This window comes from Tursiops truncatus, chromosome 19, assembly GCF_011762595.2.
Source record: "Tursiops truncatus isolate mTurTru1 chromosome 19, mTurTru1.mat.Y, whole genome shotgun sequence".
In the NCBI taxonomy this organism is placed as follows: Eukaryota; Metazoa; Chordata; class Mammalia; order Artiodactyla; family Delphinidae; genus Tursiops; species Tursiops truncatus.
The window spans coordinates 3,222,248-3,239,357 of record NC_047052.1 but is presented as its reverse complement, the minus strand read 5'-3'; the positions used below and the strand labels follow the sequence as shown (position 1 = coordinate 3,239,357).

Here is a 17,110-nt window from a genome sequence, read left to right as displayed (position 1 = left end):
CTCTGCAGCTGCTACAGATTAGAGCTGGCCCAGGAGACGAAACCTAATTACCACCCCTAGTTAAAACGTTCTTTCAACACGTTGGCTTTCTTAGCCATTTGATGTAGCCGTTAGAATCTCAGCACAGCATCCTTTCCTCGTAGCTGCTTAGTTAGTTGTCCAGTAATGCTGGGAAGAAAACAGAACCCTTGAAAACTGCCTAGGGCTGGGCAGGAATTCTGAGTTTCTGAGAGGGCTCTTCCCACCGCAGGGAGGTTGAAAATGTTGATACATAATTTTTAAAGTTAAAATCGTGACTCTCAGAAATAAATGGTGAGCCTGGGGTGGAGAGTTGTTGAACTCACTAACGAGGGCACCAGTGTGCGGTCACCAAGACTGCTTCGCAGAACATGCCACGCAGGTGCGCACGGTCAGCGGAAGGCAGAGGCTGAGCCGGACCTGCGCGTGTCCTGCCCGGCAGCACAGCCACAGCTGGGGGCGCTCTTCTCTAGTGATCATTTGTAGCTTAGTCCACGCAGGTGCGCACGGTCAGCGGAAGGCAGAGGCTGAGCCGAGCCTGTGCGTGTCCTGCCCGGCAGCACAGCCATAGCTGGGGGCGCTCTTCTCTAGCGATCATTTGTAGCTTAGTTGTCTGTGAATTAACACCTAACTCTACTGAGTCTGAACCCTCATGGATAATCAGTAGGAAGTCAAACAAACTGACCTTCCCCGTGGAGAATCAGATGGCCCTTAGGGGGACACCTCTTAGCTGATACTCTCGGATGCTCAATTGCCATCTTACTTCCAGTTTGGGATCAATTTTTCATCATCGCCAAGTATAATAAATTGTGACTTGAAGGAATAGAGAAGCTTCTCTTAATCCTCCCGCCCACAGGGTCAGCCAAGCTTGAACAGGCAGGCGACCCTGGCTTGTTTATAGCTCAGAGCGCAGCCAGCGTCACCTGCAGGGGTGGATGTTACAGAAGCAGCGGTTCTCAGGGGGCAGAGAAGCTTTGCATTTGCATAATGCCTAGGTGGGCGCACTCTCCTCGGTACCTCAGTGCTTTGCTGGCTACTCTGGGGGTGCCCCACCTGCCCCCTGCTTCCCCCCTCAGCAGCTTCTGAGTGATTTTTTCAAATCAAAATCGAATCAATATTCAGTCTGGATGAAACAGTGGGTCAGTTCTACAGATGATTGGGACTGATGAATTCCAGCAAACGAGTGTTTGTTGGTCATAATACATCTCACACGGATAAGTGTAAGGTGGTGAGTTTCTGGCTGGGGAAGAGGCCTGAGAGGGGGGAAGAAACTAGCCGGGTCCGGAGCGCTTGTCGTGGGAACGCCCGTGTGCCTTTAGACGGTTCCCGCTGCAGGCGGGTTCCAGCCTGGGCACCCGCGGGCCTTTACGGTGCGCCGCGTGCATGCACAGATGCACACATGTCTATTGGGAAAGGCCAAAATGAGGTTTCCTGCCCGTTAACTTTAAAAAAAAAAAGACTCCAACCTGCAAACACATTTTGCCGGGAAATCTTTGCCTGTCTTCAGATGCCCTAGCTGGTAACTCTGACCTCTGTCAGGTGTAGAGTGGATCAGACGTGAGTTCATCTTAGATCTCAGCAGACAGAAGGAAGAGACCAATGCTGCCTTGGTCCTCTGAGTGGACGCAGCAGCAGCCCGCTTCCCGCTGACCAGATGACTGAAGCAGCATGGGAGAAGGATTTCCCGGCCTTTCCCAAACCACTGAAGACGCGTATTGGCTTCCGTTTCCCTCAGCCTAGCCTTAAGAAAAAGCCTCTGACTGTGGCCTTGATGATGGTTGTGATGCCCCAGTGCCGGCTGTCACGCGTTTGTCCGTTTTTCCGTAGGCAAGTTAGGCGTGGTGGCCCCCGGTTGCATTAGCGAAGCCACAGAGATGGAGTGCGGTCGCTCCGAAATCGACGAGCTGATCAAGGAGGTGAGTGGGGGCAGCGTTTCCGGAGCTCCGGCCCCGACAGAAGCTGCGCGTGTTCGGTGGAGAGCGGCGGGGAGCGGCGCCATCCCGAATGCTCCGCCCAGGCATCCGGGGCCTCGGGCTCTCGCTCGCTCAGGGGTGGGGCGTGAGGACCCGCCGTCCTCGCGAGGCCAGCCTCGGCCCGCCGGTCAGCCCCCTGCAGCTTCCAGCCTGTCCTTCATCCCGAGGGCCGGGGCCGAGCTGCCGGCTCTGCATCAGTGAAGTTCCCTCTAAACTTGTCATGTTTTACACGTGTTGAGTGGCACCATACACGCCCCTGCCTCTTCCGGCAGGCCGTCGTGAAAAAGTAAACGTTCTTTGCCGCTGGGGTTGTCGCCATGATACGCATCGTCGTACAGCTCTCGCGCTGGGGGCTGCCTGTTTACTAACACGCACCTCTCAGTCCTTGATGGGTTGGAAAGCCGCATAACCAGGCTTACTAGAATCGTACACAAGCGCATAGTTCATAGGCTGTAAGTGAAGGCTTAATGGGGTCTCCTTAGGCAAAACACGTGGGTTTCTGAATACTAGTTTTAGCTGCCTTTCGCTGCGTAGCTGTGTTTTTTTTGCACGTTGCAAGGCCGACATTGCCTAGCTAAAATTATTCCGCACGGCCTTGCAAAAGGGGGTGTGGGTGCTCTCCAGATTCTTCTCAGCGCTCACGTGGCAATAATGGAATCGCTGGGAGTGCTTTGAGGGAGAGAACGCAGATAACACAATGCAGCCTCCCCCGGGCTGCCCGGCTCTCCTGCAGATGGCAGCTGGTGCGTCTCTGGGTGGGCTCTGGCAGACACCCAGTGAATTCCTGGCTTCGCTTCTTTCCAGTGATGTCCCGTTTTCCATACAAGGCTGTCCAGCCAGCTCAGCTAAGAGAGTGCGATACTTGCGTTGGCACGTGAGGATCACAGCGAGAGCAGGTTTCAGAACGTTTTCTAATTGGATTTGCCAGCCTCCTTTAAGGAATGGGGCAGAGGTGGAAAGTCTAGACGTGGCGTGTGGAGTGAGATGGGCTGGAGCGCGGGAGACTGTGTCTGAGGTCACCGTGTGCTTCCCCAGGGCGTGAGGGCAGCTGCGTGACCTGGCCGTTCGGTTTTGCAATAGGCACTTCCATGGAAAAGGCCAGTGGACACAGGAGGGGCCCCGCAGAGGCCAGGGCTTCGCTCTCGTGGTTTGACCGCCCAGCCTGGTGGATTTATTGTCTTGGATCTTTCAAGATGCAAAGTGAAACTTTGCTTCATCTCGTGCGATAGAGATGACAGCGTGGTTTCACTTAAGTCTGGAAACCCAGTGACAGCACCGCTCTCCTCTCTCGCCCCTGCCCCAGCCTCCCGTGGACGATTACATGGGGATGGTCAAAAGGAGCCCCTCCCCGCCCGAGGCCTGCAGGAGTCAGCTCCTCCCGGACTGGTGGATGCAGCAGCCCAGCGCAGGTGAGGGCTCCTCGCCCCCCCAGAGGCGTTCCCATGGCTGCCGGCCTTCAGGCCTTCACTCCTTTCTGCTTGGGGTGGGTGGACGGGGAGGCTACCGTGATCCCCATTTTCCTGAAGGTGACTGAGCCCAGAGAGCTGGCGTGGCTTCCGGGCCCGAGGGCACAGCCCGGCCACGCCTTTGTGCCCCACTTGCCACTGTCCCCTGGAGGCACAGTGTCCTTCCCATAGGCCGTGGCGCGCCCCGCTGTGCCCCTGGGAAGGGTGGACGGAGGGGCGGGAGACCAGAGGGAAGATGCAGCGGGGCTCGTAGGTCCGTTAGGACAGTCTTGTGACGTGAGGACCCCTGAGAGCCAAGGATAGCCGCGGGCATCTGAGATGGGGAGAGCTTGGAGCCCTGGATTCGAATCCCATGCCAGGAAGTTGCATATCTTATTCGAGCCTCAGTTTCCTTGACTATAAAATGGAGACACCGGGACCTGCCCCCCCGGGGTCGTGAGGACTAAGTGAGGCCTTCGCCCTTTTCTTAGCTTCTCATGCCCCCCGCCCCCGCTCCTTGAAACGACCCTCCCTCCGTGGGCACGAGCATCTTTGCCTCCTCCCTCGCCTCTTTGCCCCACTGTCCCCTGTGGGAGACCGGGAGGTGACAGCTGGCCTAGCGGCCTCAAGAGTTGGCCAGGCTGCTGGGGGACAATGTCGCCCCAGGTCCCTGTGCTGCGGCAGCACGACCGGGAACACTCGCTGGGCTCCGGGCTCCCCTCCGGGGCAAGGCCTGGGTGAGGGGCCGCAGTCCAGGGGTATTTCAGGAGCCGACCCTGGGGCGGGAAGGAAGTGTGGCCCCGTGGTGTCACGCCGACACACGATCAGAGGTCCCACAGCACGGGGGAAGGCTCCTCCCCCTGCCCGCCCGTCGGGTTGAGGTCTGGCTTTATGAAACGAGGGTCGCTGTGCCGGGAGGGAGCACCCTGAATGCGGCGGAAGCCTGCGGCGGGGCCTCAGGAGCACGCATGTGCGGCTCCTAAGGAGACTGGGTCCCCGCACACAGCTGGGGGTCTGGCTGGGCCTCACGCTGCTTTTGTCTCTCTCCAGCAGGCCTGCCGCTGGTGCCAGGGTACAGCACCTACGACGCGCACCACGCAGGTACGGAGGGGCTCGGGGCGGGCCGGGGGCGGGCCAGGCGAGCTCTTTGAACAAAGCTCTACGGACCCGTGGGGGCCCACGAGGGTTGCGGACGAGCGCGATCCAGTGTCGGCAGTTGGGAGTCCGATTCCTTCTCCCTGTTTGGCTTGGGAGCAAGTGGTGGTCTTCTTGGGCTTCTTCTTGGGTCGGACCAACAGATCCAGAGAGTTCTTTGTGGGTGTAATTATGCAGGAGGAAGAGCGTGGGCACAGACGCGCTCGAGGCCCAGCTCTGTGTGACCCCAGGTGGAGTAACGGAACCATTCGGAACTTCCGGCGCCTCACCTATAAAGTAGGAACAACGGTGACAGCCACCTCACCAGAGTGCTCTGAGGTTTTAACGGAGTGTTATTACAGCTTTCTGGTAGGGACACAATTGGTCAGCGTTCCTGGGGTCAGTTTCCTTTACTGACATACCCTCTCCCACGCCCAAGCTTGTAGCGATAGGGATACTAAGAACAATGATGGCGACGACAGGGTGACGGTGTTGATGATGACGGAGGTGGTGGTGGTGGTGAAGCTGGTGCTAGTTGGGTGCCAGGATCCGTGCTGAGACTTTCACGGCCTCATCTCAGTACGGCAGCACCTCTAGGTAGGTGCTGTTACTGTTCCCACTGCACAGGCTCAGAAACCCTGTGTCACGCAGCTTGTGGGCCGCCGAGCTGGGCCGTTCCGTCCGTGCCCCTGTCCCTTGCGGGCAGAGGTGGCCTGGGCCACATGGTTGTCTAGTTTTGCTGGGGATTCTGGAATTTACATTCAGGCTCATTGGTGGCATCTTCAGGGCAGAGGAAGGTGGTGTCTTCCCCAGTAGCTGCCCTGTTCTGTGAGAAGCGAGCAGCTTGACTTATCAAGGTGGACCACAGGACATTAGGGCTGCGGGCTTCGGGTCTCCTGGTATAGCGGAGGAAACGGGGCTCAGGGAGCAGTGTCTCGACCAAGGCCCTCAGGGGACAGGTGTATTTGGGGGGGGGGGGGTGGAGCCAGGTCTCACCCAGGCCAGAAGATGATAAAGAAAACACCCCTCGTGTTCTCAGAGCTCTTATGCATTGCACGGCAGCCCTGCGAGCTGGGGGCTGTTAGAACCCCGTCTTCACAGAAGAGGAAACAAACAGGCTTAGAGGTTAAATTGCTGGCCCGAGGTCCCACAGCTGGGAAGAGGGGTGCAGGGCTCAAACCCAGGCATCTGGTGCGAGCCTGTCGTTGAGACCGCTTTATGCCTGGGTCACGGGGCCGTGGCCCAGGGAGTCTGCTGACTGATGCTTTCCGGGGGCAGAAGAGTAGCCAGGCACAGGGCTGCGGCATCTGGGTGAGCGAAGATAGTTTAGGGAGGAAGTTTCCCGGGTTGTTCCAGAGCTTCTCAGTGCCCCACGTGTGAGGAGACTCACAGCCACTGCCTCATGCCGAGAAAGTCCTAAAACGTTCTTGTAGAAGTTGTGGACTTCGGTCCCTCTGTTTCGTTCACACACCCACCGCTAGGTGAATAAGCTGGCAAGGGCAGAGGCAGTGAGTGAAGCGGACAGGTGAAAGGCGCCAGGGAGCGGTAGGGAGTGTGGCAAAGTGGAACCCCGTGCCCACCGCGCTGCCCTGTGGACTCGCAGACCCAGCCAGCCTTGCTTTCCCCGTTTACTGTAGAGAAACCAGAGGTCTGGATTTTTATGTGAAACATCCCATGTAAAACGCTGGCTACAGACACGTGTTGACAGCACCCCACCGTGCTGGCGGATCCACACGCGCCTCAGGCCGCCAGCGTGTGCTCTCGACTGTGTCGTTGAAGTGACCAGGGTCAAGGGCATCGTCTGGAACTGTCAGGGTGGCAGGAGTGGCAGGCAAGGAGCTGGCCTGCTGGGGAGGGCTGGGTCCAGGCCCCCAAATTAGCAGTCGCGTCGTCGGGGCGAGCGCCTTCACTTGTCTATGCCCTGGTTTGCTTACCTGGAAAATGGTGTCATCATGAATAGTCTCCATCTCAGGGGGTCGCTTTGAGGACTCAGTACGCTAATGGGTCCCCACCACTGGGCTCAGCACGGTACGGCTGCGAGACCAGGGATGGGACGTAACTTCAAGGGTCTCATCTACGCAGCTCGTCTTTTGTCCCGTCGTCCCAGTTTATTTAACCATCGCTTACACGGTGCTTACACGTGCCGGACACAAATGCGAGCCCACGCTGTCCTCACAGCTGCCCGGCGGGGTGGGGCCGTCGTCTCCACTCTGCTGATGGAGACGGTGGAGCAGCGGTGGGCAGCGGTGGAGCCACTGCCCGGGCCACCCAGCTGGGGCCAGACGCCAGGCGCCCAGGCTCCAGAGTCCGTGCCCCTGACATCTGTGCTGAGCCGCCAGCGTGGTCAGACTGTTCCCCAGCAGGGCTGTCCTCGGTGGGCGAGTGGCTAAACCGGGCGCAGGACGGGGTTGCCGTGCGGCTCTTAGATCCGCAGGAAGGCTGGCCTGCGCTCCCCGGTGGCCGGGCTGAGGCGCTTCTCCTCCGGGGCCTCCACCGCTCGGCTGGGGCGGCCGCGTGTCCCCGCTCAGGCCTTGCCAGCCCGCGCCGCCCCTCCGCAGGGGCCATTTGCACAGCCCTTCTGGGCCTGTGTGGAGCACCTGTGCAGCAGCCGTTGACACGGCCCAGAGGCGCTGGCATGAGATAAGGCCTGGGCGATGACAGGGCAAAGGGGCAGAGCGGTGACAGAGTCAATCTGGAGCATTTCATCCATTTGGGACAAAGGTCAGAATTGCTCTGGAGCGTGGGGAGCGGAGCGCGGAGCATTAGGTGGTGCAGACACGGCACGTGGGGAGGGTGGTGAGCGGGGGACGAGACGCGGGCTGGGATGCGGGTGCTGCTGAGCCCCCCCCCGGGCCTCAGTTTCCCCAAATGTCAAGTAAACGCGTTGGACTGGACCACCTGAAGCCCCGACCCACAACCCCGCATGATTTGGGAACGCCACTGAACTCCGACGTGGGAGAGAATGGAGCCTGGGGTATGGAGCAGGGAGCTGTGCCGTTTGAGCGGAGCCCAGTGGGCGGGTCCGAGGAATCAGGAGTGCACGGCCGCGTTAACCCAGGCCAGGCGGGCTGCTCGCGGGGCCGCCCCTGACAGTGGGGCAGGTGGTGCACTGCACAGCTCTCTGGGGCACCCGGAGTTGGGCCACTCACAGCCTGTGTGGCTCCAGGGGCAGCCCTCGGCGGGTCCGGGGCACTCGGAAGGTGCCCTGAACTCACCAGGCTCGTTGGTAGTGTGTGTACTTCTTGTAGCTTGAGGTAGTAAGATGCAGCTCCCTCTGGGGGTGTCCCTGGACTGCCTGTTGTCTTCACTCTCACCTTAGTTTAGAGGTTCCCAAACAAACAGTGGTCACGTGAGCCCCGCCTTCGCAGTTGGCTTTCGTATCTGGGTACCGCCTGGACTATTATTAATGTCTGACTTTTCTTAAGTTTCACTTTTAAAAAATGAAGTTTAATATAAATGGGGACCATCTGTCATGGCCTGTAAAGGTGGAACCAGTGCCACTTGCTGTAAGTAGGACCTCGGCGGCCAAAGCAAAGCCAGTGGCAACCAGACACCCTGTTCAGAAATCCTGGCCGTTCTGTTACCCCCACCCAAGGCTCAGAGGCTCAGGTTCTCTGCCTCGTTTGAAAGGGAGGTTGTCAGAATGACGTGTTAAGGGTCCATCGGCACCAAACTAGGGCTTTGTTTGATCAGAGATTGAGAGAATATTGAAAATGGAATAACCTCTTCATTTATGTAATGCTGTCTCCCCCCGCCCCCCAGTCATCTTACGTGTGGCACATTTTGGAAAACGTTGCCTTAATTTGAGTACTTTTCAGACTTCTTCCTGAGAACAGGTTTGGAGGAAAGGTTTTGGAGAGATTCTTAATTGGAAATTCAGGGAACCCCAAGGCGACTGTGAATTAATTTGTCAGGGAAAAGGTTACATCTTTGTTTTCACTAACCTGGAAATCAGATCTAGCATTTCCTTCCCTTATGAACGTCGGCAGTACTGTGTGTGTGTGTGTTTGCGTGTGTACATGTATATGTACGTTCATATACGTGCGTGTGTAGATATGTATGTATACATCTAGTATAAATTGTATGCTGTGTACACGATAGTGGTAGAGCAGGGCCTGTGAGATGGAGTTATTTTCCGAAGAATTTAAGTTGTCACATCGTTTACCCTCAGCCGTGACTTGTAAATTAGAGACCATCCCCAGAGGGAGGGAGGACCCGCCAGCAATTTTTACTGTTTTTTGAATCACTGGCTTCCTTAGCGATTCTGTGTATTTATTCATGCTTATAAAAACATCATTTCTAGAAGGGGTGCGTGAACTTCCCCAGAATGCCGAAGACTCCCAGGGTTAAGCCACCCCCTGCCTTGGGAGAAAGGCAGGCTGCGGCCATGTTGGCGCAGAAGGGACCGGGGCCCCTGCGCCCGCGGCCCCTGACCTGTTCCCGTCTCCCCACAGCCTTCTCCCAGATGGTCATCAGCTTCTATTACGGGGGCAAGCTGATGGGCCAGACCACCACCACGTGCCCCGAGGGCTGCCGCCTGTCCCTGGGCCAGCCCGGCCTGCCCGGCGGCAAGCTGTGTGGGCCCGAGGGCCTGGAGCTGGTGCGCTTCCCGCCGGCCGACGCCATCCCCAGTGAGCGGCAGCGGCAGGTGACACGGAAGCTGTTCGGGCACCTGGAGCGCGGCGTCCTCCTGCACAGCAGCCGGCAGGGCGTGCTGGTCAAGCGGCAGTGCCAGGGCCGCGTGTTCTACAGCGGCAACGCCGCGGCGGGCAGGGGCGGCCCCAACAAGCTGGAGCGCGACGAGGTGGTCAAGGTCTTCGACACCAGCCAGTTCTTCCGAGGTCAGTCCCGACCCGCCTCCCTCCCACCCGTGCGTCCAGGGGTGGCCCGCGGAGGAGAGGCCCCTCCCTGCCTGACTCCCGGCGTCTAGAGGGGGTGCCCGCAGAGGGGGCGCCTGTGCGGTTCTTTCCCTGTGCAGCTGTCGGAGGATTAAGGAACTTAGCGCCTTGCCACGTCGTTGGGGGCTGTCCCCGGGCCCTGGTTACTGACACAGAGTCTCAGGCCCCAGCTCGGGCCTGCGCGGTCAGAATCTGCAGCTTGGCAAGGTCCCCGGGCAGCCGTGTCCACATCCTGAGACAGTGACCTTGTGCACGCCTGCACGGGAGTGCTGCCCGAGGCTGCCGTCATCCTGGGAGGCGTGTGGCTAGGATCCCACACCCGCGAGTTCCTCCTGGAAGGTCGGGACGTGTGAAATCAGTCACTCTGGTCCCCTGAGGCTGCTGGCCAGAGAACTCCCGGGGGCTTTCTGTAGAAGGGGCCCCGCGAAGGGGGACGAGCTCAGGTGCAGAAGCCCGGAGTCCACCTGGCCCAGGGGGTCGCGAGGCCAGGATTCGCCAACACCTTCCCCCGCGCTGGTGTCCCTGCAGAGCTGCAGCAGTTCTACAGCAGCCAGAGCCGGCTTCCCGACAGCAGGGTGGTGCTGTGCTTCGGAGAGGAGTTTCCAGATATGACCCCGGTGCGCTCAAAGCTCATTCTCGTGCAGGTGAGAACCGGCAGCCTCAGGGCTTGCGTCCAGACCTTGCAGCCTGCACGTCTGGCTGGGGACCAGGCAGCAGGGCCCGGGGGGGGGCTCCACCCGCGTGCAGGCTTGGACGAGCGCTTCGGGTGGGGGAAGGAGACGCTTTCTTTTCACCCCTGAACTATCTTCTCATGTTCCGGGACTCTCAGAGTCCACGTTGTTTCCCCTCCTTTTGTTTAGGTCGTTGTTTAAAACTCAAAACCTCCTTTTCAGAAGGAGTCGCCCCTGTTCAGTTGTCTTAAGGTCTAAGTTGACAGATTAGCACTTTGCCAGCCCTTGTTTAACTCTAGTCAAAGCAATGAACTCTAACTGGTGGAATTCTGGACCCTGGCTCGCCAGACTGGAGCACTGCGGGGAGAGTAGACAGAGGACTGCTTGCTCACTCATCCACTGGCGGCCTGGAGGTTCTGATGGATGGCTCCAGACCGGGGTCATCAGAGAGGCCCACCTCACTCCCCACCTCCATCCCTGACCTTGTGGTGCATGTCCCTCCAGGTCGAGCAGCTCTACGTCCGACAGCTGGTGGAAGAGGCTGGGAAGAGCTGCAGCGCCGGCTCCGTGATGCAGGCTCCCGAGGAGCCCCTGCCAGACCAGGTCTTCCGCATGTTTCCAGATATTTGCGCCTCACACCAGAGACCTTTTTTCAGAGAAAACCAACAGATCACAGTTTAAGTCTCTCCCTTGGGCACCCCGCCCCGCCCACATCTAGAATTTCATTATTACAATTACTGTCGTAATTATTTAAGGATGTGGATCCCTCTGACCTGGGGTGGAAGGCTTTACCCCTGCTCTTCATTTAGTAAGGGCGTCCTCTGAGGACTTGACAGGGAAACAGAGCTGTGCCCCACTTCTGCCGTTCAGGTGTAAGCATCAAAACTCGCACCAGATGCTCTGGAGGCTGTAACGATAACTTGTGATTAAAACATTTATTTCCTGCATTTTCCCCTAATTACCATTAGTTGCTATGATTCTTTCAGTATTTGGGGATACTTGATATTTCCAAAGACCTGGCATTCAATTTTATTAGCAAATAGCTGTTTCCAGAACAGAAATCTGGAGTAGAAGATCAGTTTAACTTTGGTTAGAGCTATAGAGTTATCATTTCATATGCTTGATTCAGTGAAGTGTCTTCTTTTAAGCATGTTAATAAGATTTAAAGACACCTGGATACCGGCCTTCCTTTAATAAGGGAAAGCACGACGCTTGGGTTTTTAGAAGAACGCATCGTCTTCCTAGAATTTGGTGCCAGGAGAGCATTTCCATTGCCAGGTGAACTGGTGTGTTTTCATCTTCAGACAATGAAAACTTTCCTTTGGGGCCTTTGTTGCCAGGAAGCTTAGAGCTAAGTTTATTTTTTCATTTCTGTAATTAAATCATCTGACATACCTCTCTCTTCTTCATTCTAAATGGTTTTGACCTGTTTTTAAAATATTTGTACTTTTAATGGCCCTTTTTGAGTTAATTGTCCTATTGTAAACTGCCTTGAATCCTTTTTTTTATAAAGTGGGCAGGATGTAAACCACGAGTTCAAAAAATAATTGTGGATGGCACCAGCTTTTTGATCGTGGCTTCGATTCAGTCAACCCATTCGTGGGCCTGCGCTATGGAACGTGGGAGGGCAGCCGGAGTCAACTGGGGAACACGGGGTGAGATATGTCAGCTTCTCACCACTACGCTGGTCCCCTAGCCCCAGTACTCCTTGCAGTCAAAGATGACCCCACTCAGCGTGGAGAAAAGGGAACCCTCCTACACTGCCAACTGGGGGGAATGTAAGTTGGTGCAGCCACTATGGAGAACAGTACGGAGGTTCCTTAAAAAACTAAAAATAAAGTTACCATATGATCCAGCAATCCCATTCCTGGGCATATATCCAGAGAAAACTCTAATTTGAAAAGATCCATGCACCGCCCCCCCCCAACAATGTTCATAGCAGCACTGTTTACAATAGCCTTTGAAGCAACATGGCTGGACCTAGAGATTATCACACTAAATGAAGTTAGAGAAAGACAAATACAGTATGTGGCATCTAAGATACAACACAAACGAACCTATCTGAAAAAGAAACAGATTCACAGAACAGAACTTGCGGTTGCCAAGGGGGTGGCTGGGGGAGGGATGGATTGGGAGTTTGGGATTAGCGGGTGGAAACTATTATATACAGAATGGATACACAAAAGATCCTACTGTACAGCACAGGGAACTATATTCAAAATCCTGTGATAAACCGTAATGGAGAAAAACATGAAAAAAATATATAACTGAATTGCTGTGCTGTACAGCGGAAATTAGAACAACATTGTAAATCAACTATACTTCAATAAAATTTTTAAAAATTGTGGTAAAATACACATACAGTTTTTAAAAAATGACCCCACTGCACACCCAATTCTACCCTTCAACATAGTGGGAGTCCAACAGAGAAGTCCCAGTTTTAGCCCTGGAAGAACTTACCCTATTTACTAGCAGATAACATGCATCTACTCCCCAAAAAATATATCCACATATTTACCCTCAATCATGATACTAATCAAAAGCCAGATAGGAGCCTGAAAACAATGGCTTGCTTGGCTTTCTGGTTCACAATATCGCACTAACCTTCCAACGTGCAGGATAATGTGTATCTACAACCACTTAAAATCACTTTCGTAATTACAAAGCACTTGATACCAATGGCATTTTTCACAGAACTAGAACAAAGAATTTTAAAATTTGTATGGAAACACAAAAGACCCCAAACAGCCAAAGCAATCTTAAGAAAGAAAAACTGAGCTGGAGGAATCTGGCTTCCTGACTTCAGACTATACTACAAAGCAACAGTAATCAAGTCAGTATGGTACTGGCACAGAAACAGAAATACAGATCAATGGAATAGGATACAGAGTCCATAGATAAACCCACGCACCTATGATCAACTAATCTATGACAAAGGCAGCAAGAATATAAAATGGAGAAAATACAGTCTCTTCAATAAGTGGTTAAAATCAATCAATCGCTAAGGAAAAAAAGGGGTGCTGGGGAAACTGGACAACTGCATGTAAGAGAATGAAATTAGAACACTGTAACACCAAACACAAAAATAAACTCTAAAGACCTAAAATGTAAGACTGGATAGTCTAAAACTCTTAGAGGAAAACACAGACATAAAACTCTGTTATAAATCACAGAATATCTTTTTTGATCCACCTCCTAGAGTAATGAAAATAAAAACAAAAAATAAACAAATGGGACCTAATTAAACTTAAAAGCTTTTGCACAGCAAAAGAAACCATAAACGAAGTGAAAAGACAACCCAGAGAATGGGAGAAAATATTTGCAAACAAAGTGACCGACAAGGGATTAATCTCCAAAATATACAAACAGCTCATGCAGCTCAGTATCAGAAAAACAACAAAATCCCAATAAAAAAATGGGCAGCAGATCTAAACAGACATTTCCCCAGAGAAGACATACAGATGGCCAAAAGGCACATGAAAAGATGCTCAACATCACTAATTATTAGAGAAATGCAAATCAAAACTACAATGAGTTACCACCTCACACCAGTCAGAATGGCCATCGTTAAAAAGTCCACAAACAATAAATGCTGGAGAGGGCCTGGAGAAAAGGGACCCCTCCTACACTGTTGGTGGGAATGTAAATTGGTGCAGCCACTATGGAGAACAGAATGGAGGTTCATTAAAGAACTAAAAATAGAATTACCATATGACCCAGCAATCCCACTCCTGGGCATACATCCAGACAAAACCATAATTCGAAAAGACACATGCACCCCCGATGTTCACTGCAGCACTATTTACAATAGCCAAGACGTGGAAGCAACCTAAGTGTCCAGCGGCAGAGGAACGGATAAAGAAGGTGTGGTACATACATACAATGGAACACAGCCATAAAAAAGAATGAAATAATGCCCTTTGCAGCAACATGGCTGGACCTAGAGATTATCACACTAAGTGAAGTTAGAGAAAGACAATTATTTACCATATGATATCACTTATATGGGGAATCTAGTAACAAATGATACACATGAACTTATTTACAAAACAGAAGCCGACTCATGGGTATCACAGTCAAGTTTTTGGTTATCAAAGGGGAAACATGGGGGGAAGTGATACATTAGGAGATTGGGATTAACATATACACACTACTGTATATAAAATAGATCACCAACAAGGACCTATTGTACAGCACAGGGAACTCTACTCAATATTCTGTGATAACCTATATGAGAAAAGGATCTGGAAAAGAATGGACATATGCATATGTACAACTGATTCACTGTGCTGTACACCTGAAACTAACACAACATTTTAAATGAACTATACTCCAATAATAATTATTTAAAAAATAAATAAATAAGCACTTGGACATTTTTTCTAAAAAACAAACGTATTTTGCTAGATGGGTGTACCCAGGGGCAGGCCAGGATTGGACAGGCACGGCGTGGTTGAGGACCTGCAGGCTCCCCACTGCTGGGTGTCACAGAGCCTGTGGGTCTGGCCGAGTCGATCCCACGGTCAGTGTAGACACGGGGCAGGTTTGGGGTGGGGGCATTGGTGACGGTCCATTTGCTTCCCATCCACTCTCTCCAGGGTGGGGAGGAGAATTTTCTATTCGTTCTTCTTTCTCCCAGCCTGGGTCACCACCATCCCGGACTCAGAATCTCACAATGAAAAGGCAAGGAGGGGCCTCACCTGTCAACCCTTGTTTTGAGAAGTGAGAGAAGCTGGGGTTTGAGGACATGATTGCCCCAGCTCAGCCAACCCGGTGGCCTTGTGAGAGTCCCCAGTAAAAAGTCTGAAAAGTCAAAGAATGCCGTTTTATTCCTGTTGCCATTTGTACGAAGGTGATGGAGGTGTGGTGTGAGCGAGATTCCATCATAGGTTCTTCAGACGTGCTGGAATTCACGTGAGAATACAGGAAAACTCCAGAAGGAGTGGCTTCTCCTCTTGGGCCGACAAAGCCGGCATTACATTTTTAAGGATAATAGACCTGTTTTCTGAAGTTCTGTCAGATAAAAATAGGCTTTAGTCTCTGCTCAGATGACTGTCAGAGCAGACATCTTTAATATGCCGAATTAATATTTACTTTTGCATCCATTTAAAAAGTTTATTGATCTTCATTAAAATAAAGTGCTTTTTAAAAAGCTGCTGTGTTTTTTTTTTTTAAGTCATTGTCAAATCTTTTATCATTTTCATCAGATTCTAGATTCTTCAAAGGGGGGATTGCAAAACGATACTGCACTGTGATTTAAAAAAAAAAAAAATTTGTGCCGGGTCTTAGCTGCAGCACGCGGGATCTAGTTCCCTGACCAGGGATCAAACCCAGGCCCCCTGCATTGGGGAGCGTGGAGTCTTACCCACCGGACCACCAGGAAGTCCCTGCACTGTGATTTTTCAGGACTTTTTGCTTGTTTTTTTACTAATCCTCAGAACAGTAGCAGAAAGGTCTGGAGACTTACAGACCGTACAGAACTTCTTGGAGAAAGTGTGGTGTGGGCACACTATGTTTTTATGAACTCTGAGGGTTTTCTCATGCTTGACTTTCCGTGAGCTGACTGGAGAGTATGCAGGGGTGTGGAGAAGGGAGGAGGCTGGCCCTGAGCACCGTCCTGGGAGCTGCTGGAAATGACCTGTTGGAGAGCCACCCACGATGGGGGAGTGCTTTCTTCCACTCACTCATACGCTCACTGTGCTGGTCCTGGGGATACAGCGGGGACACGGGGGGCCTAGTCCAGCCGTCATGGAGATGTCCTCATGGGACGTGCCCACTGAACCACCCAGGACAGACTGATGGATGGCAGGGCAGAGACAAGCTACCCGACACACTGTCTGCAAGGCCACGGGCCTTCTCCCTCTGGCTCGGGCGAGCCCGGCGGGATGGGACGGTTCTTACTCTCAGCTTACAGATGAGGAGTCCTAGGCACAGGGCCGTGCGTGGCTGCCGCTGGGCCCTTTGTGTCCTGGGGGGCCAGCTCTTGCTGCATTGCTTCAGCTGGCTGGCCGGCTGGCCGACAGCCGGGGAGAGGCAGTGGGCAGGCAAATGGCTGGCTCTCTCGGAAGCGGGTCGCGTCGTTCCTGCACGCCACAGCCCGGGCCGTGTTTACGAGCAAGTCCTCTTCTGTCCTGTGGATTCAGGGCCACACGTGGATACTCGATAAAGTCTGCTTCTCCCCAGAGTTCGAGACCCTGAGGCAGACAGTTGACAAATCCTTCCCACTCGAGTTCTTGCAGGAACCTCGGAGAGACAGGCGGGGAGCCGCAAGGGCTTTCATTTGCGGAGGAGGGAATTCAAGGACGAGATGCTTCAGTATAAACCGGGGCGTCGAGAAAACATTGCTAAGGTCCTAGATGTGAACTAAGTTTTGAGATGTTGACCCCTCTGGACAGTTGGCTTCTGGGGCCTTGAAAGGCAACGCGTGGGAATGGGCTGATGAGACGTTCGGGGAAACAAGGAGCCTTCACTCTTTGTGCTTTAAAATCATCAACAAAATTAAGGTAACACTCACTTTGTGGGTGACTGCCACTTGGCATACTAACTTGCAAAATCCCTCTGTGATGCAAAAAAATTTTTTACGTAATTTTTATTGGAGTATAGTTGCTTTACAATGTTGTGTTAGTTTCTGACGTACAGCAAAATGAACCAGCTATACATATACATATATCCCCCTTTTCGGATTTCCTTCCCATTTAGGTCACCACAGAGCACTGAGTAGAGCTCCCTGTGCTCTGCAGTAGGTTCTCATTAGCTAGCTATTTTATACGTAGTATCCATAGTGTGTATATATCAATCCCAGCCTCCCAGTTCATCCCACCCACGCCCCACCCCGGGATGCAAGATGTTTGTTTTCCTCTGTAATGTTCAGATGGATTAATGAGATGATGGACCCCGGGATAAGCGTCCACAGGATCTGCTGGGCCCAGGGAAACCTCCTGAAGCCTGGAGAATCCTCCTGAAAGGGACAG

General features: G+C 53.2%; 1 protein-coding gene across 6 annotated transcripts in view; it reads left to right on the top strand.

The window, feature by feature from the left end:
• IRF8 (interferon regulatory factor 8) overlaps positions 1-11,703 on the top strand; it is a 93,960-nt gene extending 82,257 nt beyond the window's left edge. For 5 of the 6 annotated variants that reach the window (XM_073796389.1, XM_019935113.3, XM_073796388.1 and 2 more), the window contains exons 4-9: positions 1,846-1,934; positions 3,295-3,400; positions 4,487-4,537; positions 9,025-9,411; positions 9,997-10,112; positions 10,644-11,703. In XM_073796389.1, the coding sequence (XP_073652490.1) occupies positions 1,846-1,934; positions 3,295-3,400; positions 4,487-4,537; positions 9,025-9,411; positions 9,997-10,112; positions 10,644-10,820 (926 nt within the window). In that variant the 3' untranslated portion in view covers positions 10,821-11,703. The remainder of the gene's footprint in view (positions 1-1,845; positions 1,935-3,294; positions 3,401-4,486; positions 4,538-9,024; positions 9,412-9,996; positions 10,113-10,643) is intronic. The other variant, XM_019935119.3, reaches the window with a different exon arrangement.
• Positions 11,704-17,110: the final 5,407 nt, after the last annotated feature.